General features: G+C 40.5%; 1 protein-coding gene across 1 annotated transcript in view; it reads right to left on the reverse strand.

Annotated features, from left to right (window-relative positions):
• ARHGAP31 (Rho GTPase activating protein 31) overlaps positions 1–23402 on the reverse strand; it is a 113563-nt gene that overhangs the window by 41754 nt on the left and 48407 nt on the right. Inside the window, exons 2-3 of the mRNA XM_047099665.1 lie at positions 6811–6913; positions 4002–4146 (exon numbers count right to left, since the gene is read on the reverse strand). Of these exons, the coding sequence (XP_046955621.1) occupies positions 4002–4146; positions 6811–6913 (248 nt within the window). The remainder of the gene's footprint in view (positions 1–4001; positions 4147–6810; positions 6914–23402) is intronic.

Here is a 23402-nt window from a genome sequence, read left to right on the forward strand (position 1 = left end):
GAGAGGGAGAGGATCTGGAGCAGGCTCCACACTAATAGCAGAGAGCCCAGTGTGGGGCTCGAACTCAGAAACCACAAGATCATGCCCTGAGCTGAAGCAGGACGCTTAACCAACTGAGCCACCCAGGTACGCCTAGGGGATGTTTTTGACAGAATGAAAGGATACAATGAAAAAATGTTTCCTTGCCCCTGTGATGAAACAAGTTCAAATGTCACAGTTAAGCAAAGGGTGGAAGACTAGTTAGCATCCTAAAATAATTGTTTGCTTAAATAAGCAAACTGGATTTTTCTTTTGTTTATATATTCTCTTGCTTCATAGATATTTGGTGTATTATGCTAAATGAAAGTAAGTTTTCTCAAATCCTAATATATTCTAAATTTGCTCATTACTAAAATGTTATTCTCTTTGTTTAGTGTTTTCTGTTATGTTATTACATTATCCACCAGAGATCAGTGAAACCCTACTAGTTAGATCATAAACTTTAAATAGCTTCTATTTACTGTAATCTTAATTTATAATAAATGATAACATTAAAGTGTGATTTCTTCTATAAACTAGTCTCAAACTCAAGTTGTTGCCGAGGAGATATATATATATATATATATATATATATGTATATATATATATATATATAATATTATATGATATATGTTTAAGAAATATACATATATTTAAAGATACAAGTAGCTCCTAGACACTCATAGAATTGTTAATCTGAAGCCTGAATCACTTGTAGTTTTGGGCACAATTTTGTGTGAATATGCATTTTTCTGAGAATTGGATCCAGAGCTTTCATCATTTCCCTCAAAGGATCTGTGATTAAAAAAAGATTATGAATTACTATATGAAATACATAATGTAACTTTTATAGTTTAGGTATTGACAAATAGCACTTAAATACCTTGAGACCTACCAGATAACACTAACAGGAATTATCACAATTGAGAAAAATATGTTTTCCTGTTAGTAAAATAAAAGTCTTTCTCCAAAGTCTGTGTTGCAGTAATAAACTTTTTTTTTAATGTTTATTCAGTTTTGAGAGAGAGAGAGAAACAGAGCGTAAGTGGAGGAGAGGCAGAGAGAAAGGGAGACACAGAATCCAAAGCAGGCTCCAGGCTCTGAGCTGTCAGCACAGAGCCCAATGCAGGGCTTAAACTCACGGACCATGAGATTGAGATCATGACCTGAACTGAAGTCGGAGGCTTTATCGACTGAGCCACCCAGGCGCCCCAAGAAAATTTTATTTTATTTTATTTTATTTTATTTTATTTTATTTTATTTTATTTTTTTAATGTTTATTTATTTTTGACAGAGGGAGAGACAGAGCATGAGTTGGGGAGGGGCAGAGAGAGAGAGGGAGACACAGAATCCAAAGCAGGCTCCAGGCTCTGAGCTGTCAGCACAGAGCCTGACGCGGGGCTCGATCTCACAGACCCCGAGATCATGACCTGAGCCAAAGTCGGACGCTCAACCGACTGAGCCACGCAGGCACCCCCCAACAAAATTTTAAATAAAAGCTTTTTACTCAGTAAATCTAATTCTATGATTTTTTCCCTAAAGATATAAGCAGGCAAAAGGATAAAGATATATATACAAAAATGTTTATTATATGTTGTTTTGTAAAAGCAAAGTGTTGAGAAACAAAAAGTCTAAATGTCCATAGTAGGAAACTGGCTTTATAAATTCACTGCGCATATGAGAGAATACTCTGTAAAAAGTGTCTATTTGTCAGCACGGAAAGATGGACACATTGTTGAGTTAACACTGCAAAGCAGTGATATATAGTATTGAGAAGGGAAAGTGGGGAGAGTGAAATAGAGAGACAGATTGAGAGAGCTTGAGAAAGAGTCAGAGGGGAGGGAGAGGGAGCAATCTGTAATGATGTCTCCTAAAATGTCAGCTGCAGATATGCCTGGGGTGTGAGATTTCCAGGGATTTCTACTTTCTCCTTTATACGTTTCTATATTACTTTCATTTTTGCAATAAAATTCTATTTTCATCTGGGAAAACAAAAACACTGTGCAAGGAGTAAGAGTGAAAAAAAACCCCACATGTTAACCGTAGTTGTTTTTGGTCTTTACAAGAAGAGACGAAGGGTTCCTTTCCACTTTCCTCCATTTTTCAAACTGTCTTTTAGCAAATATGACTACTTTTATTTTTATTTTTGTTAAAATTTTTTAAAGCTAGAGAACACAAGCTGGGGAGAAACAGAGAGAGAGAGGAAGAGAGAGAGAATACCCAGCAGGCTCCGCACTGTCAGCACAGAGCCCGATGCGGGGCTCGAACTCACTCATCATGAGATCGTGACCTGAGCCAAAAACAAGTCGGACGCTTAACCAACTGGGCTACCCAGGTGCCCCCTGAATATGATTACTTTTAAAATGAGGAAATAATTACATATGGTGATGGTATTATAATCTGGCAAACTCACATGAGACCCACAACTTTTCTTCCTGGTTCCTGGGAAAGACTCCTTTGTGATTTTGATGGTCAGAGACTGCCATTGTTTTTGACTTAGCCACTCGGAGTGGCTTTGGCCTTAGTTCTCAAGGTCCACTTAGCTCTCTTAGGGTCCACAAACCACTGACACTTCACATCAGCTGGTATATGTTGGCTTCCCTAGTAGTCAACGACTAAGCCCAAGTTTTTTGTGTTTTGGCCTCATTTTTTTTTTCATTAAAAAGTTAATGTCCTTTTAGTAGATGAGATTTTGAAAGTTAAAGTCTAAAGAGGCAGGGAAAACTATAACCTCATTATTGAAATAAATGGCTGTTAATCCTTTGAACATCTTTTTCTTTAATCATATTTTAATATACAATTATGTATCTGTTCTTTTCCAGGTATCATTATGAGTGTTTCTCTGTATCATTGAAAACTCTTAAATACATTTTAATGGTCCAAGTTCAACATTTAAAATGCATCCATTTAGTCCTATATCATTTTGAACTGAAGAACATTTTATATGCTCAAAGGAAGTTTATTAACAGGAGCCATGAGAAAGATTGCTGCCCATGTTAGAGCCTAGATCTGGTCCTTACCCATAATTGCAACTCCTACAAATCTTTATTTCAAGCATCACCTCTGACCACCTCATACTAACAGTCTGTTGACCTCAATAATCCATCAATACTATTTTTTTCACTGTTACACACTGCCTTAAGGCCTCACTTCCCTTCTTATCCAGACAAAATTCCATGGTCAACTATTTCAGTCACTCTCTTGTATGTACCCTCATCTTCCTCATCCCCTTTATTAGCTGAATACACCCTCAATCTTGGTTAAATCCAAATGTACCTACTCTGTACCTCCATCCCTGCAGCCAAATGCTCAAGCCCAGTTTTTAATGCTGTCTCTACAGACATCCTGTAAGCATTTATGCTTTCTACTTTTCCTATAGGTGCCCCTATCTGGTAACCGTAGAGCTGCTGTTTAGGTGTTCGGTCCATCTATCTTTCACCAATCCAACTCACAGGCCTGCACTTCCTCTTGGCTGCATTTCCCAGATTATTTTCTTTTTCCAGCTTTCTGATCTCTCTCTTGACTTGGGTTTGTTCTCTCTCCCTTCTCTACCCGCCCACCTCATTCCCAAACCCCCAAAAGAAATACAGAAGAAGTCGCCTGATAAAAATGAACTAGCCGTGAGTGTACATCTGGAGTCTCAGGTTCCTGTCCTGCTGTGTGACCTTGGGCCAGTCATTTCACATCTCTCATTCTTAGTTTTCCCCCTATACTATGAGGTACATTCAGCTAAATAAACATAGAAGTAATTTTAATCCAGCTCTTGAAACAAATAGCCACGATTCTGAAAATTTAAGAAAGGAAAAATTTAGCCAATAGACCCACTACCTTACTTTCTTCCCTATACCATCCTATTTCCATTACCTGGCTAAGACAGTGCCAGCCATCTGGTGAGTATTATTATTGTTATTTTAGTGCTGAAACTCTCCTTAGCCCATCCACATATCCCACTCAGTAACCATAATGGAAATCCAAACACTTACCGTGAATTTCTCATAGAGCTCATAAGTCAGAAGGGGGTTGGGCAGCTCCCTAAAGTACAGCTTGCAGAGTGAGCCCACACAGTGGATGTCCTGGAGGTACACTTCCCTTGTCAGATCTGGACATTGATCTGAGCCAAACTCTTGCCTGAAACAACACAGACAGAGACATAACAACCTCGGGAACATGTGTTCTATGTAAGCAGCCGCTTGACTGCTTAGGGGTAAAAAGACCCTAAACTGCTGATCTGACTACATTTTGACCTCTATTCAAAATGACCTTCTATTCCTGGCATAAGGAAGCTATGGGAAGACTTATCAAGTCAGGTCTGGATCTTCCCTGTAAAAGCTGCTGTCATTAGGAAAACATAATGCCCATTTACAAATGGATTTCTCAGCGCATTATGTCTGCAGTTTCAGTTATGAACAGTGGGGAAATATGAAAACAATCCGCCAAAAAAGCCTGTTGAGATTTCAATTCTGCAACATTTTGTTCCAAATGAACTTTTCTTTCTTGGAGGAGAGACCAAAACCAGAGTGAGTCAGATTGTTATCATTCATCTCCATATACCTACGTCAACAAACTTGTTTTATCTGGAGACTCAAACCCAAGGTTTAAGCAACTATCTCCTTGCTGCTAAATGGAAACTTCTAAGCTGCCTGACAGGGACTCCCACAGTATAGACCAGCTTCTAAACATCTTTTTTTTTTTTATTTTTTTTAAATGTTTACTTATTTTTGAGACAATGTGAGGGACAGAGTGCAAGCAGCGGAGGGGCAGACAGAGGGAGACACAGAATCTAAAGCAGGCTCCAGGCTCCGAGCTGTCAGACCACAGCCTGACGCGGGGCTCGAACTCACAAACTGTGAGATCATGACCTGAGCCAAAGTCAGACACTTAACTGACTGAGCCAATCAGGCGTCCCATAAATATCTTCTTATAAGCAATGTATAGTGAGGTGTTTGGGAACATCATCAGATTCCAGGCCTTGTTTCTGATTATAAAACATGTCCTTACCAAGCTTATGTGAATACACTGCCTCAAATAGTATACACTTATAAGTTAAAAATCTGTTTAAGAAATGACAATTTTCAGCTTTAACATAGAGGAGGAATTAGGTTTCTTGACAGTATTCATTTGGTCAGCCAAGTAGTGGCAAAGTCAACAGGACTCTCGGGACCAGCATTTCAAAACAGCTCGCTGCCCATTTTCCTGTCACCTGGTTCTAGATCTTCAACAAAGGGTGGGGAAATCCCTGATGGTGGCCAAACCTGAAAGGAGCTGAGTGGGGCCCTGAAAAGAAAACCATGCAACGGCCTTATAAATTCACAAGTGTGTGTGTGTGTGTGTGTGTGTGTGTGTTTCTTTAAGATACCAGAACAAGAATAATTTGGAGCTTATTCATTTATTTAGCCAAAATTTCCCTGTCGAGGCTAATAGGGTTGGTCCTTAAATGAAAAAGAATTGGCCATTGCTCAAATGTTCTCCTACGGTACTAACTACCATGTAGTTGGTATATTTCAGAGCTAAGAGTGAAACATTAAAAAGTATTTGTTGAAACTCTAAAAAATGTCAGTAAATTAGTGAAATTATAAAAGCACATAGATCTGTTAAAATCTATGGTTACAATAAGCTGATTAGTTTTGAACAGTCACCACTTCTCCAGGAATAAAAAAGATGTTTTATTCCTTTGGTATAATTTCATTATAATTGCGATTTGAGGGGGAGGGACAGAAAACCAAGTCAGAGGAAGAAGACAAAATACATTAACTTTACAATCTATTAAATTTAACAGACTATTCTGGTAACACGAATGCTTTTATTGTTTCAAAAGTCTACATTTATTTATAACTAAACATATAATAAATATATAAAAATACCACCTGATAAAACACTCTGTATATATACTGTATATCTTTTCCCTTTATTTGATATATGTAATACATATAAAACATACACATATCTGTGTTTTGTGTGAAGGTTATTATACTCTTAATTCAATGTGACAGAAATTTCTTCCAAAAAACTCTAGGATAAATTCTAGAATTGTTTAGGAAAAAGCAATACATTTGGAAATAACCCATCTATCCATAGTCTTTTAAATATCAGCCTCGGGGTGCCTGGATGGCTCAGTCAGTTGAGCGAATGACTCTTGATTTTCACTCAGATCATGATCCCAGGGTCATGGGATCAAGCCTACTAATGGTGGAGCCTGCTCAAGATTTTCTCTCTCTCTCTCTCTCTCTCTCTCTCTCTCTGCCACTACCTCTGCCCTTCTCCCCTACTTGTGCTCTCTCTATATAAAAATTAAAATTAAATAAAATAGCAGACTCAATGAAAGAAATGCACAATCATGAAGATTTGTGATTCCCTGACCAAGTGAAATATCCAATGTTGAATGTGTGCCAACAGAAAAACTCCTATCATCTCCAAGTTCTGAACACTATGTAACTGGGATCTAACTGAACTCTGGGTAGACAAGTGAATGATAATAAATCATGTTTTCCTGACTTGTATTTTAAATCATTTGAGTTCAGCTGAATCCACCTAAGAAGGCTAAACCTGGTGCAAGACAAAGAAACAGATTAAAAACTCTCAGGAGCTTTTGTTGGAAAGAATTACATCAGACTAGAGGATTTCCTGATTAGATTAAGAACAGTTAGGCATCTGAAAACATCACACTTGATCTTCTGCCCTGCCACCCTTCTCTCAACTGCTTCAGGTTTTTAATATTCCCAATTCTGGCGAACAGAGGTATGGACAGAGGAAGGCTCATGGGAGAATTCTTTGGGGGCTCTTCTTTTAGCTCACCTTAGCCTTTGTATATTTGAGGTGACTCCCGAAAGCCGATAAATTCCATCCACAATGCCGTGAGTCTCTATAAATTCTGCACAGCTCTTCAATACATATGGAACTATGAAAAGAGAAACAATAAAGTATTAGATATAAGTCTAACTGTTCTTTAAAGATATCCTTTTAAAACTCCAGGTAACTTCAAAGAGAAGCAAGTATGGAATGCATGTGAGTTACAAGTGGAAACAATTACTTTTAAATGGTAGATGATATTCTTTTGTATTTAAAAAATCATGAGGTTTTGTTAAACTTTAGAAAAGTCATGTGTTTTAAGAGTTGGTTGGGTTTTTTTAAAAAATTTGAAAAATATGCAAACACTTAGATTTTGAAACCAGCAGTGACCTTGGAAATCCCACAACTCAATCTCCTCATTTCACTGGTTCTCCTAGTGTGGTCTCCTGACCCGCAGCATCAGCATCTCCTGGGAACTTGTTGGACGTGCAAATTCTCAGGCCCTACTCCAGACCCACTGAATCAGAAATTCTGGAGGTGGTGCCCAGCAATCTGTGTTTTAAAAGCTTTTGATGTGAATGCTAGCACGATACAATTGCCTATACTACACAAGAAGAAACCAAGGTGCAGATAGATTTACTTACCTCATTCAAGATTATTTGTTGCTTATGAAAAGTAATTAACGTGGGAAAACCCTTATGATATAAGTAGGCAAAAGAAAAATAAGGCACAAAATCAAATATACATTGTGAATTTAGCTATGTTAAAAAAAAATGCAAAGGAGAAAACACTAAAGATGTCCACCAGAACGTTAAAAGTGATTAAAAGGTCAAAGTGTTAAAGTATTTTTTTTTAATGTTTATTTATTTATTTTTGAGAGAGAGACAGAGACAGAGAATCCCACGCAGGCTCCACGCTGTCAGCACAGAGCCCAATGTGGGGCTTGAATTCATGAACCAAGAGATCATGACCTGAGCTGAAATCAAGAGTTGGACACTTAAACAACTGAGCCACTCAGGCACCCCTGAAGTATTTTTTTAAAGGTGAGAACCGCCCTCCACCAAGACCACTGAATGGGCCAAACCAGTCATTGATTGAATGGACCACATAAAAGGGACCACCATGGCCTTTGGAATTCCTGCCACTTCAGAAGTTCATTGCCTGGGTAGAAAAGACTGACTATGCCACCCTCTCCTCAAAGCTGACCCTGATTGGCCCAGCCAGTTCAGTGACAGAATGGCAGTTGTAGGCCTTCTGGATGGCATGGAGAGAACAAGTTTCTTGCCACCCTGGTCCCTGAAGAGATCCACCTGAGGTCCCTCCATGACAGTGCTGTGAATGGTGGTTTGGTATGGAGCACCAAAGCCTTGGGTGCTGAAGTCTTCAGTCATGGAGGTGGTATGGAACTTCATGAACTAGTGCTTGGGTTAGCACTGTGCTCCCTCCCCCAAAATATACCTAATCCACTAATGCCTTAGATCAGAGTAATGCCAATCTATTAAAGCTTAATGTGCATGATCATGCCTGCACACAATTCCAAGTTGGGCTGGACATTACATAAGTAGACACCAGGTGTTCAGACTTAACATTCTTCCTAGAGTCTATATTACAATATTTTTTTAAACAATTCCCACCATTTCTTTCAACTACCAACTATAATATTGGATGTTTAGTAAAATTCATCATCCTTAAAGTATTTCACCCACCTCTCAAAGGCCGTGCACGCCCAGGACCATTCCCCTCCAGGACACATCCATGTTTTGCCCTGCTCTTTCATGACTGGAACTGGGGAAAAACTTCTTAGTTATCTCAGGTAGGAAGAGGGCAGGCAATGGGCTCGGGATTGGAAATATTGAGACCAGAAACCAGCAAGGTGGAACCACTCACTATTAGTGAATACAAGGTGGGAGCAGAGTATGGTGGGGGAGGGGCTGTGAGAATGGGGAGGGGTCCAGGACCTCTGCCTGGCTCCACCCAAAAGAGCTATACTCTGATCTGTGTATACTGTGTATACTCTGATCTGATCTGTGATCTCTGTATCTATGAAATAGTTTTCTCGGTGAGATTTTTGTCTCCCACCCCCATGTTGCTAAATAATAAACAAATAAATAAGCAAGCAAACAGAGTTAAATGTTTTAAAAAAAATGTTTTGCATTTTTGTTTTAATCCCTATTGTGCACAATAATGGCCAACTCTTTCCCTACAGCACCAAGCTATTGTTTTGTGACTGCCACATTTGGTCTATGGTTGAGAACACAGGTTTGAATGTCAAACTGCCTTTGTAACCTTAGGCAAGATACATATGTAATAATTCTGTTTCTCAGTGTCCACATCTGTAAAATGAGGATAACAGTGATTTTAACCTCATAGTTAGGATTGAAGTAATACCTGTAAACATTTAGCACAGACCCTGACATATAATAAGCATTCTACAACGACAGTTATTATTTCTATTGGAAGCTTCTCTGTGATGTAAATTCGTAATTTGTGAGATGCAATCTTGGTGAAAATAATTTACCTCCTCCTATCCAATGGATGATTGGGGTAGAGCGGACCAACCACTTACCAGTCGACACTCATATCTACTATTTGGAATGGCTTCTGTGTCCTTCTTGGATTAAATATTTCTATTTGAAGGTAATTTTGCTTGTCTGAAGTCTCTTTTCTATGCATTTAGGTGTGTTTCTATAACACAAAGGCGGCAGGATCCAACAGTGCACAGATTTTGAGTTAGAGTCCCGGGGCTATGCTTGGCCTTGGTGTGGTCCACAGCACATCTCTGTACCGAGGTATATGGCTATTGTGCCATGCAGGGCACAAGTGGACTTAAGAGCTCTGAGCATTCCCAAGAAGGACTCAAGACAAAGCCCTGGATTTGAAGGGCCTTTATGAAACACTCTACAGAAGGTGTAGTGTGGGGTCACCAACCTGTCCTATCCCACTCTCAGGTAGGGCCCTTCCAGTACCATAGCTCTTAGGTGCAGTACCTCAGGTCTGTTTGATTTAAAGGTGGAGAAAACACATTCCCGGATGGAGCCTCCACCACAAATTTACTCTGGCTTTGATACAGAGGCCCTAGAACCTCTCGTCCACAGCTCTGTTTAAACAAGAGGCAAGAGTGAAACAACTCAGGGGAGGAGGCTGTGTTCCGGGTCCCTGAGGAGTGTTAGCTTTCCTGGATTCTTGTCTCGGGCTGAGTTGGAAGATGAAGGAATTCCCCATCATACTCAGTAAATGGGAGAGGATCCACTGAATCTCCATAATCATCTAGCTTGAGAGCCATAGCAGTGGTTCTCAGACTGCAGTCCCTGGACCAGGTGCACCAGCAGCAGCTGCCTCCAGGAGATTCTGATCCGCGCTAAGGCTGAAGAACCACTAGTCTAGGCATGAGTTTCTCATAATTTAATGTGACCCAGGTTACTGGGATCTTGTTAACATGGGGGTTCCAATGGGGGAAGAGTGTCAAGAATTTGCATTTTTAAGAAATTCCCAGGTGATAGGAATACTGCCCCTCTACAGCCCACCCTTAGGGTAGCAAGGGTCTAAAGGTAATACTGGTGAGTGGTGCTGCACAGGGTACTAAGAGTTTATAGAATTCTGTAGACTATTGTCTCCGGGGTCCAGCCAAATTGAGGACACCCTAGAATTGTGGATACGATAGAAGCTTGACACAAAATAGCTGAGTAGTCATAGATGGAAAGAACGCTTTCACTGTCAATTTAGGCATGGGCAGGAGTAATGTTAGAAGTCAGAGTCACAGAGCTAGTTTAATTCTGAGGGTTTATCATGGACCCAAAGAACTTCAAGTCTCCTCCTACAGAGGTACACACAGTTCAGTTGCTGATTGTGATAGAATGTTGTAACTTCTTTGAACTGTTTCACGGATGGTTCTCGAAGACCCTTTTATGTTTTGTTTTTCCTGGATCAGCAATCCTAAATGTTAAATTTTAATCCGAGCACAAAATAAATCTTGAGGTGGTTTCTGATAGAGAAGATAATTTTGCCTTTGATTTATGCTTTATAGTTTACACAACATTTTAAAGCCTTTGTCTGATTTGATCCAACCTGGTACAACTAACAGACATTTTATACTTATAAGTAATGTGGGGCACTTCTTTCCTCAACTCCTAACTCTTCAAGGATTTGGTGCAGAAAAGTCCAGCAGTTAAATAATTTCTGAGTCCCCCCAGAAGAAATGTCTGGTAAGATGCCCCAGTTCCCTGTGTGGCCAGGACCTGATCAGATCTGGAGACAGAGATTGGAACAAGCACAGTTTTATTTGGTTACTTATGTGGTCATGGCAACCGTATGATTTCATAGTGCAAACTGCATTTGGGCTTTAGGGAAACATGGCCCTCCTTGCCCCCGTTCTGGATTCTTGTTAAGGTCTTGTACTGGTCAGATTTCATCCCCTCTCTGGGTCCTGCATTCCTAATCTTTAAAGTGAAGTCTAATGGTCTATACACACAATGGAATCCTACTCAGCCATCAAAAGCATATGATAAATGATAAATGATAAAGCATATGGGCAACAGAAGCCAGACTATAAAGGAGTACATACTAGGGGCACCTGGGTAGCTCAGTCGGTTAAGCGTCTGACTCTTGGTTTCTGCTCAGGTCCGACTCTGTGTTTTGGCTCAGGTCATGATCTCATGGTTGGTGAGTTCAAGCTCCACATCAGGCTCTGCATTGACAGTGCGGAGCCTGCTTGGGATTCTCTCTCTCTCTGCCCCTCCCACTCTGTCTCTCAAAATAAATAAGTAAAATTTAAAAAAAAAAGAGTACCTACTGTACTATTCCATTTATATTAGAAATGCAAACTATAGTGGAAGAAAGCAGGGAAGAGGCAGGAGGTAGGAATTGGGAAGCAGTTGGGGAAAACTTTCAGGAATGAAGGATATATTCATTGTGACTGAGGTGCTAGAAGGGACCAAGGGCCAAGGGTGGGTGAAGAGGGTGGGTGAAGAAGATTTGATTTTTGCAGGAGGAGGGTAAAAGAGCAAGGGAAACAAGCCACTGCACAGGGGAGAAATCTTCTGAACATCTACTGCCGTGCATAGGGCAGAGTGAGGACTTCAAGCAGCATTGCTATGCTGTGAATGGGGCAGCAAAATGGCATTTTTTTCAAGAGATGGAGTAAAGATTTCAATTACTTTTCCATTACTCTTGGCTGTCAGCAGAGAACTTCCTACCTCCCCTCCTGACCCCGGGAATCTAAGAGCTGTCACAGTGGCTCCCCGAAACTTCTCTCTCTGCTAGCTCCTGCATTTTATTTCTGTCCTACCCTTTCTGTCCTGCAACTCCTTCTCCCTAGCCTTTGGGAGTCTCCGCTTGCCTAGCGGTCGCTGTCCCCCTCAATTTCCCCTCTGATCTTCCTCCGCCTTGTAATTTCTTTCTACTCTCTTCCTCCTGGCCTAGTGCCGAATTAAAGAGAAATTTGAAAATGTGTGGTATTTATTTTAAAAAGTGTTATGCTCTCTGTTCTTTAAAAAAGCAAAGTAATTGCTTTCTACTTTTCTAAACTTTAAAAAAATTTTTTTTTCAACGTTTATTTATTTTTGACAGAGAGAGACAGAGCATGAACGGGGGAGGGGCAGAGAGAGAGGGAGACACAGAATCGGAAACAGGCTCCAGGCTCTGAGCCATCAGCCCAGAGCCTGACGCGGGGCTCGAACTCACGGACCGCGAGATCATGACCTGGCTGAAGTCGGACGCTTAACCGACTGCGCCACCCAGGCGCCCCTCTAAACTTTTAAATATATTTTGACTTTGGCATGTTTTCCTTAGAGAAAAGTTTTTTGTTTTTTGTTTTTTTATTTTAATCTTAAAAAAATTCAGATATAGGGGCGCCTGGGTGGCTCAGGTTATGATCTCACGGTTTGTGGGTTCGAGTGCCGTGTTGGGCTCTGTGCTGACAGCTCAGAGCCTGGAGCCTGCCTTGGATCCTGTGCCTTCCTCTCTCTCTGCCCCTCCCCCACTTTCTCTCTCTCTCTTTCTCTCTCTGTCTCTCTCTCTCTCAAAAATAAATAAACATCATGGGGCACCTGGGTGGTTCAGTTGGTTAAGCCTCCGACTTTGGCTCAGGTCATGATCTCACGGTTCATGGGTTCGAGCCCCGCAGCAGGCTCTGTGCTGACAGCTCAGAGCCTGGATCCTGCTTCAGATTCTGTGTCTCCCTCTCTCTCTGCCCCTCCCCTGCTCACGCTCTGTCTCTCTCCGTCTTTCAAAAATAAATGTAAAAAAAAAAATCAAAAATAAATAAACATTAAAAAAATTCAGGTATAATTCAAATGCTGTAAAATTCACCCTTTAAAGCATATAGTTAAGTGGTTTTTGGTATATTTCCAGAGGTAAGCAACCATCACGTTTCAGAACATTTTCACTGTCTCAATTCCAGGATATTTCCATATATGCAAGCTTATTTCATTGCAGCAATTTTTGTAATGGCACAAGATTGCCCATCCATAGGAAGCTCCTCTTATAAATACTAGAACACCCATATAGTGAAATACTATACAGTTATTAAAAAGAATGAGAAAACTTTCATGTACAGATACAGAGTGGTCTCCAAGGCATATTGTCAAGCAAAGAGAACAAGGTGCAGACAGGCATAATGGTATCCTAGCATCTGTTTCTTAAAAAGAGAGACTAGAACAGATATGCAATTCATTTATCTATGCATTAAATATTTATGGAAGGACACATAAGGAAGTCATAAATTTAGCTGCCTATAGGAGATGGAACTAGGGGGTGGACTAGGGCTATAAGAGGGAGACTTCTCATTATATATTCTTTTATACTTTTGAATGTTGAACTATGAGAAAAATTTTTTCATAAAAAATAAGATTTAACAACAAAAATGAAATCTAACAAATTTTTTTGCAAGCCTACTCCTACCCAACACTAAGTTGTGAGCTCCTTGGAGACACTGAGGACAATACTCTGTCTCATTAGTCTAGAATAGCATTGAAAACATGAATGCTCAAAATGTTTTACTGGACAGAAGATTGGTCATTTTTCTCCAGATGGGTTTTCTGTGCTCCATGGATACCTGAATCCCTCAAGGAGAAACACTTATTATGTGTCAGGCACTGCATTAGACGCTTTAAAAAACAAAAAACAAAAACAAAAAACAAAAAAAAAACTGGCATTCCCCATTCTATAATCATAGCCAATCCATGAAACAGGTGAAATTCTCCATTTTGAAAATGTGAAAGCTGATTCTGATAGGTTAAGTAAGCTGCCCCAAATCACACAGTTGGTAAATGGCAGAGTTGGGCTCTCAAACCAAGTGTGACTGACTCCAAAGTTCCTATTTTTTTCATAGTAGTATAATTGGGGAGGAATAGAAAAAGCCTCCTTGTCATGAGTTGGTGGCCAAGTGTTGTGACACCATTGAAGAAGAGCTGATTGGTTCTGTGCCCTTAACTATTCAAATGCCTGAAATTCTCCCACTGCAGGCCTTACCTTATGGTAGTGATGGCTTTTAGGCATTCAACACCTAGTGGTTAATATTTATTTTAAAATTCCTCTTGAAGGGGCACCTGGATGGCTCAGTTGGTTAAGTGACCGACTTTGGCTCAGGTCATGATTTCACAGTTCATGAATTTGAGCCCCACATCAGACTTTGTACTGATGGCTCAGGGCCTGGAGCCTGCTTCAGATTCTGTGTCTCCCTCTCTCTCTGCCCCTCCCCGACTTGTGCTCTTTCTCTCTCTCAAAAATGAATAAATGTTAAAAAAAAAAAAAAAAAACTAGGGTCACCTGGGTGGCTCAGTCGGTTGAGTGTCCGACTTCAGCTCGTGTCATGATCTCACAGTTTGTGGGTTCGAGCCCCGCGTCAGGCTCTGTGCTGACAGCTTGGAGCCTGGAGCCTGCTTTGGATTCTGTGTCTCCCTCTCTCTCTCTCTCTCTCACTGCCCCTCCCCTGCTCATGCTCTGTCTCTCAAAAATGAATAAACATTAAAAACTTAAAAAAAAAACACCAAAATTCTTCTTGAGAAAGTTACAAAAGCAATATATGTTGATAAAAAAATGAAAAACACTTCATGATTCTAAGCTATACTATCAAGCTATAGTAATCAAAACAGTATGGTACTGGCATAAAAATAGACAAATAGATCAATGAAACAGCATCAAGAACCTAGAATAAACCCAAGCATATACAGTCAACTAATATTTTACAAGGGAGCCAAGAATATTTGATAGAGAAAAGATAGTTTCTTTAATAAGTGGTGCTGGTAAAATTTGATACCAACATGTAAAAGAATGGAAGTAGACCCCTATCTTACGCTATTTACAAAAATTAACTTGAAATGAATTAGATTTAAATGTAATACCTGAAACTCTTGGAAGAAAACATATGGAAAAACTCCTTGACATGCATCTTGGTGATGATTTTTTGAAGATGATACATTAAGTGCAAACAACAGAAATTAAAAATAATCAAGTAGGACTACATCAAACTAAAAACCTTCTTCACAGGAAAAGAAATAATCAAGTGAAAAGACAACCTACAGAATAGGAAAAAATATTTGCAAACCATATATCTGATCAAGGGTTAATAGCCAAAATATGCAAAGAACTTATATAACTCAAAAGCAAAAAATAAAAACAAAAATAAACAAACTAAAAGACAAAAAAACACCAAAAAATTCAATTTAAAAATGGACAAAAGTAGACATTTCTCCAAAGAAGATATATGAAAGGCCAACAGACACATGAAAAGATGCTCAACATCACTCATCATCAGGGAAATGCAAATCAACACCAACAACCATGAGATATCACCTCCTGCTTGTTAGAATGGCCATTGTGAAAAAGATACGAGATAACAAATGCTGGTGTGGATATAGAGACAAAAGAAACTGTGCACTGTTGGTGGGATTGTAAATTGGTAAAGTCACTATGGAAAACAGTATAGAGGGTTCTAAAAAAAAAAAAAACAAAAAAACCCAACAAAACCAGAACTACCATATGATCTTGCAATTTTACTTCTGGGAATATAACCAAAGGAAATGAAAATACTAACTCAAAAAGATATCTGCACCGCCCCCCCCTTCATAGCAGCATTATATTTACAACAGCCAAGACAGGGAAATACCTCAAGTGTCCATCAATGGATTAAACACACACATACACACAATGGAACATCACTCAACCATAAGAAGAAGGAAATCCTGCCATTTGCAACAACATAGTAGACCCGGAGAGCATGATGCTAAGTGAATTAAGTCAGACAAATGCTGTATGATCCCACTACCTGTGGAATCTTAAAACAAACAAACAAACAAACAACTCATAGAGAAAGAGGTCAGACTTGAAGTTACCAGAGACAGGAAGCAGGGGAAGAGGAAATTGGAGAAAGGTGGTCAAAAGGTATATAGACTTCCAGTTACAAGATAAGTGGGTACTAGGAATGTCTGTTCAGTATGATGACTCTAGTTAACACTACTATATGACATATAGGCAAGTTGGTAAGAAAGTATTTCCTAAGACTTCTCATCACAGAGAAAAGTTTTTTTTTTCTTTTTCTGTTTTCTCTTTCTATCCTAACTATATAAGATGATGGATGCTAACTAAATTATTGCTGTTATCATTTCACAATATATGTAAGTCAAACCATTATTCTGTATACTTTAAACTCATATAGTAATGTCAATTACATCTCAATAAAACTAGAAAACATTTTTAAAGAATAAAAAAAAGCTGGAAGGCAAGAAACAAAGATAAAGACTATAGACTGACAGTGTCTCTTTTATACCACCCTTTCCCAAATCTTAAATGATAAAAAATAAAACACATTGATATGTTATTAATAGTAATTACTTATAGGTGGTAGAAAATAAATTATTTTTGCTTTTCTGTATTTTTAATTTTGCTTTTCTGAATTTTCTATAATAATTTTTTTAAAGAAAGACATGGGTTTTTGAAAAACAAGTTTCATTAAAGAAGTCAGAGGGCCTTCTGAAGTCAGTGAGGCAATTTCTAGATGTTGAAATCTAGATGTTGAAACCCCATTGAGATAATTACTCCTTGTTTAATAGAAGTATTTGCCTGACCTGTTAGCCTGGTGTGGCCAAGGACTAGCTGTGTTCCACAACTGAGCTCCTGATGGTGGATTGCATTCTGGAGACCCCTGCCCTTCCCACTTTTAGAGTCTCAGATGCTAAGTCAAGTCAGCTCTTTCTTGTAGAAGTGTCCAGACCGGATCCTCCCTCTGGTGCATATCCTTGACTCACCCCAGCCACTATCAATGCACCTACTCTCTCCCAGTGACAATGATTCCCCTTGAAATGTGTACAGAAGCCATCTAGCCAAAGGGTCAAGAAGGTAAGACCTTTGTCCTCGGAAGACAAGAAAGGAATGGGCATAACTGTGCACCTACTTTGTGCTGATCCCTGAGCTCTATCCATTATTTATACCCAATGCACAACCACCTTATGAGGGAGGAATTATTCCTACTTTATAAATGAGGAAACTGAAGCTCACAAGTATAAATAACATGGCCAGTATGAAAATATCAAGCAAACTATGTTAAGGGCTCTAGAGAGGCACAAAAAATGTGATAGAAGTCCTTCTAAAGAGATTACATATGGTAGGCAAGGTCAAGCAGAGTTTTTATGTGCTGAACAAAAAGAGGAGACTGTGTGCATTTATTTATAGGGTGCCGACGGTACAGGGAGACCACACTAGAGGGTGCCGAGACAGGACCCTCACCCTGAAGGGCTCACATGTTGTGACATAAGTGGATAAAGAAGGGCAAATCCAGGCTATGAAGTAAGAACTCTAACACTGGTTCGAGGGGATGATTTGAGATGCTATGCTGCGATATGATACAACGTGATGTAATATATACAATACATGCAGAACACTTGGTTAAGCGCCTGGCATATAATAAGCACTTAGTAAATGCCACCCACTTTCTGGTATAGGGAATGGTATAAACAAGGTGGGAAAGCAAGAAACAATGTAGTGAATTCCAAGAATGCTGACTAGACCAGTCTGGTGGAGAAGAGTTCAGGTAAATTAGGGGAGTTCTTAATGACAGCCCAGGAAGATTTTGTTCTATCTTGAGCTCCACTGCCAGACAAATCTTTCTAAAAAAAAACTAACTTGATGATAAAACTCCCCTACTCTGGAACATTCAGTGGCTCCCTGTTGCCTGTAGGATGATGTCCAATCCCGGCAGCTCTAGGACCAGACTCAGCTGTCCCATCAGGGCTGACCCTTGAATTCTTCCGGTCAAGGGAATAATAGTCCTTTGAGAAAGCTGAGTGGGGAGAGGAGATCCTATGAGGGAAAAGACCACAAACCTATTGCTCCCCCCAAAAAAAATGAAGGTTAGTGGAAAGGACCTCTTTATGCTTTATTGAGAATGAAAGAGAAGGTGATTCTAGCTGATTCCTGAAATTTCTTTGAGTTAATGGGCAAGTGGAAACAGCCTCAGTGAAGGTGGGTGTTGGGGAACGGAGGTGGCTGTGGCCCCAAGGAAGGACAGTGCCGGGTAGAGAAAAAGGGTGGGGCATGATGACAAGAAGACTGAGGAGCTCCTACATGGCCCAGGGCTTAGCTGGCCCAGCTCACCTTGTACACAAGAAAAGTACAGAAGGATCTCATTCCATTGCTGAAAATGGAGACCTCTGGACTTTGTGTCATTTGCAGACTTTTTTTTGGCTCATCCTTCCTACTTTCTGACTTTGTCCCCAGGGTATTTGTGGGGCAGACATCACTCAGTTCATGGGGCTGACCTTTCAGTCACCCCTAGCATACTCCCAGGCCTAGCTTGTGAGCATCAGTTTCCTTTTCATTGCCAACAAATCATTTAAATACTCAATTTAACTGCATGAGGATCACAGTCAGCTTCAATCACACGATCAAGATTTTGTTTCCTGGACCAACAGCCCCTCTCTTTCTTGCCACCTGCTCCTTGGGATGCCACGGATAGAGGCTCTACCTCGGTAATAGATAAAGCAGATGATCACATGTGCCTCGAGAGAGAGTCCCAGGGGGAGAAGGGATAGGAGTCCAGCAGGGTAACAAGAGATAAACATGGAAAATACACCCACTTCTTGAATTGTATGCTTCACTAACACCAATCATCTTAAGAATGAGGACAATGTAACTTCTTCTCTCATCTATGTCTTGGCCACATTTTTTTTTTGTTGTTTTTTGTTTTTACATGCCTAGTGGGTGGTCACGGGATGCACTCATCAAATGCTGTGTGGGGTATCATGCTTAACAATCATTATTTCATTTAATTCTCAAATTGTCACAATTCTGAGGTATAGGCATTCCTATTCCTATTTTATAGATGGGCAATTAGGATTCAGTGTAGTTGGATGACTAGTCCATGGTCAAACAGCTAGTGGCAAACCTAGCATACAATTACACGCCTGGTTGAATCCAAAGTTCACACACTTTCCAGTATATTTTGTAACCTCCAAGATAGGGAAACTGAGGCACATCCCAGGCATGGGGAAGACCAGAAAGCAGCAGGGAGCAGAGATGACTTCCTGTCCAAGAGCAACCCGATGATGGAGAAGGATATAAAACAATGAGTTAAGAAGCTAGGTTTTTGCTCTGACCCCCAGGTACTAGATTTCAGACCTCTGAGGAGAAAGTAACTGTTCCTTTTATGAATTCCCCCACAGGTACTAGGTGCTGGGTACTTATCAGTTAAAGCCACATGAATCAGCTCTTCCAGGGAAAAAAAAAAAAAAACCTGCCACTCCCAGCCCCAGACTTTCATCTGTACCAGGAACAAGTTCTGGATCTAGATGATTGCTAATGTTCCTTTCAGGTCTTACACCCCATGACCTGTGAATTTCCTGGATGAAGCTAGGCTAGAAATTTAGAAGGCAGACTTCACTTCTACCTGCAGTGTTCGAGTCTGCACTTCTGCTGGTTTATATCTAGGTCTTCAAGGCAAAACATGAGCATGAGTGTTAGTTTTGTTTCTGTTTCTTACTTGTATTCAATAATACAACTTGCCCTTCCCATATGAATAGAAATTTGTGTTAAATAAATATAAACTTCTCTCTCAGAAGGTCTACACATATCTCCTTTTGGTATGACTGGGCTCCTATTAGCCCAATGTGATTTTTATTATCATGGATACTGGAGTCCTCCAGGAACTTAGCTTTAAATGGTGCTGAGTTCATCTGAAGGCTCCTTCCCCACCCCCAACCCCAACTGATGTGACCATGCCCTGAGGGTGAGAAATACCTTCTCTTGCTTATTGTACCTTCTGGTTTCCCAGGAGGCTCAGCTTCCTAATGGTTTCCAGACCCATGGCACCATGGGTTCTTTTCATTTCTGTGTTATTCTAAAAATCAATTATGCTGATGAAAGATGAGGAGCATTTAGAAAAAAACAACTTCATCACTGGCCCTCTAGGTCTATGCGAAGAAGAGCCAGGTAGTGCTTATCAGCTCCTCGCTGTACCCCCTGTCCCAGCATCCTTTCATTTCCTGCCCAATATTCCCGAGCCACAGGCAGCCATTGTTTCCAGAATAGCTCTGCTTGGAAGCCTGGGTACCTTGGCCTCCCAGTGCTTCCTGTTGTTACAAGGCCTCTCTTTCCTGCTGAAAACAGCCGCACTTCCCTGCAGTATGTAACCCTTTTGCGGCAACTCATTTCTTACATGAGCTTGTTCTGTGCTTGCAAATACCAGGCGCACATTCAACTTATTCAATTTAACTTTCTTTCTAAAAGTTATGCTTATGCAAGTACTGCAAATGTAAAAAATATAAAAATATAGAGAAGCATAGGAAAAAAAATCACCAAATCTCACCCATTCTATTAGCACTTAAAATCTCTTTGGTGTTCATACTCTAAAACTCTGCATCATGCATCTACATACACAGAATTTACCCAGAGACTTAGGGCTTGAAGAGATGCTCATTCCCAATGGTTGAAACAGAGGCAAGGAGGCCTGCCTGGAAACCAGCCTCCCTGAGGTTCTCATACATGAACAAGCAAAAGGCCTTGGCAGCTTGAGGAAAGTACAGACTCCAGGAAATTCCTCCTCAAATTCTCAGGACTACTTTTAGAGAAACTCAGGGAGAGATTCTCTTTAAGAAGTTTGTTAACAGAATTTGGGAGGTGGGATTGGGGAGGTGGCAGAGGGGTGACACTGTTGGGGTGTTCAGGGATCAGAATCCCCTCAATCCATCTCACTGCCAGCTGCCAGAATGAGATTTCAAAAACAAAGATCTGATGGTGTCTCTCCCTTGTGAAGACCAAGGTCCATAGCAAGGCCAGCTGGGTCTTTGTAGTCCCACCCCCAACACCACTTTCTCTAGTCCTGTCCAAGTTCCGTGAAGACCATGGCTCATCCCTTACATTCTCCTTCCTCCTTTTGAAATGCACCATCCCACAACTTTCCTGTAACCTCCAATAGAATAAGTTGCCAAAAACAGGACACAAAGCTCTGCTGTATTTTCTAGAATTCTGGATGTTATTTTAAGATGCAAATCAAGATACCCTAATTTCTAGGAGTTTCTATTTTGTGGTCCCAGGGAACACGGTTGAGGCATATGATGTAGAGTATTTTGGAGACTAACATTCACCCTTTCCCCAACTTTTTCTATGAATCAGACACATCTCAACAAAAAGATACACTGCTGCAGAGGGACTGCATGTTTACCTCTGCAGGTAATGTACTACTCTTCACATAAAATCAGGCAAAAATTACTAGCAATCTGTGTTTTGCTAAAACAGCAAAGGATGATGACATTCAAGTTTTTATCTTGAGGCTTTGCAACTCAAAAATGACCTCCTATTCTCTGAATGTCTTCTATAAGGAATCAGTATTCATTCAGAGACTGTATATTGCAATTCCCAGAACCTGTTCACTCCTCTCCTTACTCACCACTGTTATACCTCTGTCTTTACAAGAAATTTTCACCAGGTGTATCTAGAATTAAGGCCCTGTAATGAAGATGACACAGAAGACTGCTGTCAAATTTCCGGACACTTCTTAGAGGTGTATTTATATACTATAAATAGTATATAACAGATGTAAACAACTGCTAAAGAAGATACTAGTTTACCACTCAGATACCCTCAGTTCTAGAGTTAGAGGAGCTAGATATCAAACAGACCTCTTTAGCTTTAAATTTCTAAAACTTCTATTCTCACTTTTTCCCGTAACGGCTGGAGAAAATGTCAGCTGTCAGATCTGATCCAAGGGTAGCCCAGGGAAGGGCAGCTTTTAAACGCTAAGGCTCAATCCTGATCCCTTTTTGGGCACGTGGAAGGGGTCTGGGAGGGGTCCGGGATGCCTCCAGGGCATTCTGGACACCAGAAGGCAGCAGGCCCTCCTGGGTACAACAGACTAGGAGTTCCAAATGGAGACTAAGTCTCCATTCAAACTTGCATGCAAGGAGGCCCCTGTAAAGCTTCCATCAAGGAAACAATGGCAAGAAAGTGATGTTTTAAAAGATCAATCAGGATCAATTATGGTGAGGAGAACCAAGAGGTGGAGAGAATGTCTGGGAAAAAATCCAGGCACTGAGGGACTCACCTCCAGGTCACTTCTTCTGGCAAGCCATCTCAGATCCCCAAAAGGAGGGAGCACTTGTTACATAGTTTTAAAGCAACTGATATACAGTTAATACTTAACTGAGTGGCTTTTGTTTTTGTGTTTTTAAACATCTGCTTTTTATCTATTCTGTAAACTCTGTGAGGAGCTATTCCATCTTACCCAACTTACCCTGCTCATGACCTCAGCTTACAGTCTAGTAATTGGCCTGTTCCCAAGGAGCACCTGCAACAAGGCAGCATATGCACGTGGAGGAATGAATGAAAGGAAAGTTTGGCCCACACGTGCAGACATCAACTGGACCTCACGTGGGACGTGGCAAGATGTCATCATCTTCATGAAGATCAAAACAGAGGCGAAATGCACCTTTGTCTCCTGTGCGTTTTTCCTTCCCAACCCCTTATTTATTTTCTCCTTCCCAGCCACCCCATCCCCACCCCCAAGCACTTACTCCATCCTCTATTCCTGCTCTCCATTGCCTGGTCGACCAGAATCCTTGAATTTTGGAAGGCAGCTATGCTCACCACTATACCATCAATGCCAGAATCCTTGAATTTTGGAATGTCAGAGCTGGAAGAGACCTTAAGATTATCTTGTTGAACCTGCTTGATTCAGTCCCAGGTAAACAAGGCTCCGGGAGGTTTGGGGACCTATTCAAGGTCACCCAGCTCTACAGTGGTAAAGTCCTAGAATTGGAGACAGCCTGAGAAAAGAGGGCAGGAGTACTGAAAAGTGAGCAGGATTTCCTCTCTTTTCAATTCTGAGGATTAGGGCTTAAATATCTTATAGGCCTCCCTCTGTCCTAGACTAACTAACACTTTGGTGTCAGAAGTAATTTAGGGCATTTACATTTAGGCACACCCTTAGCGTCAAACAAATTAAGTGTGTTTATTGGATCCCTATGTGTAACACACTATGCCAAACTTTTGGGATCCAAAGAAATATCTTATAAGGTGCTGCTTATGACCTCAGCTTACAGTCTAGTTAGTTCAATTACATGCAGTTAAATTGTGGGTAGAACAAAAATGTCAAGAAGAGCCCTTTCTTGTTC

Source organism: Lynx rufus, unplaced genomic scaffold (assembly GCF_022079265.1).
Source record: "Lynx rufus isolate CCGP_SWC_20201006 ecotype Redwood Valley unplaced genomic scaffold, mLynRuf1.p SCAF_5, whole genome shotgun sequence".
Classification (NCBI taxonomy): domain Eukaryota; kingdom Metazoa; phylum Chordata; class Mammalia; order Carnivora; family Felidae; genus Lynx; species Lynx rufus.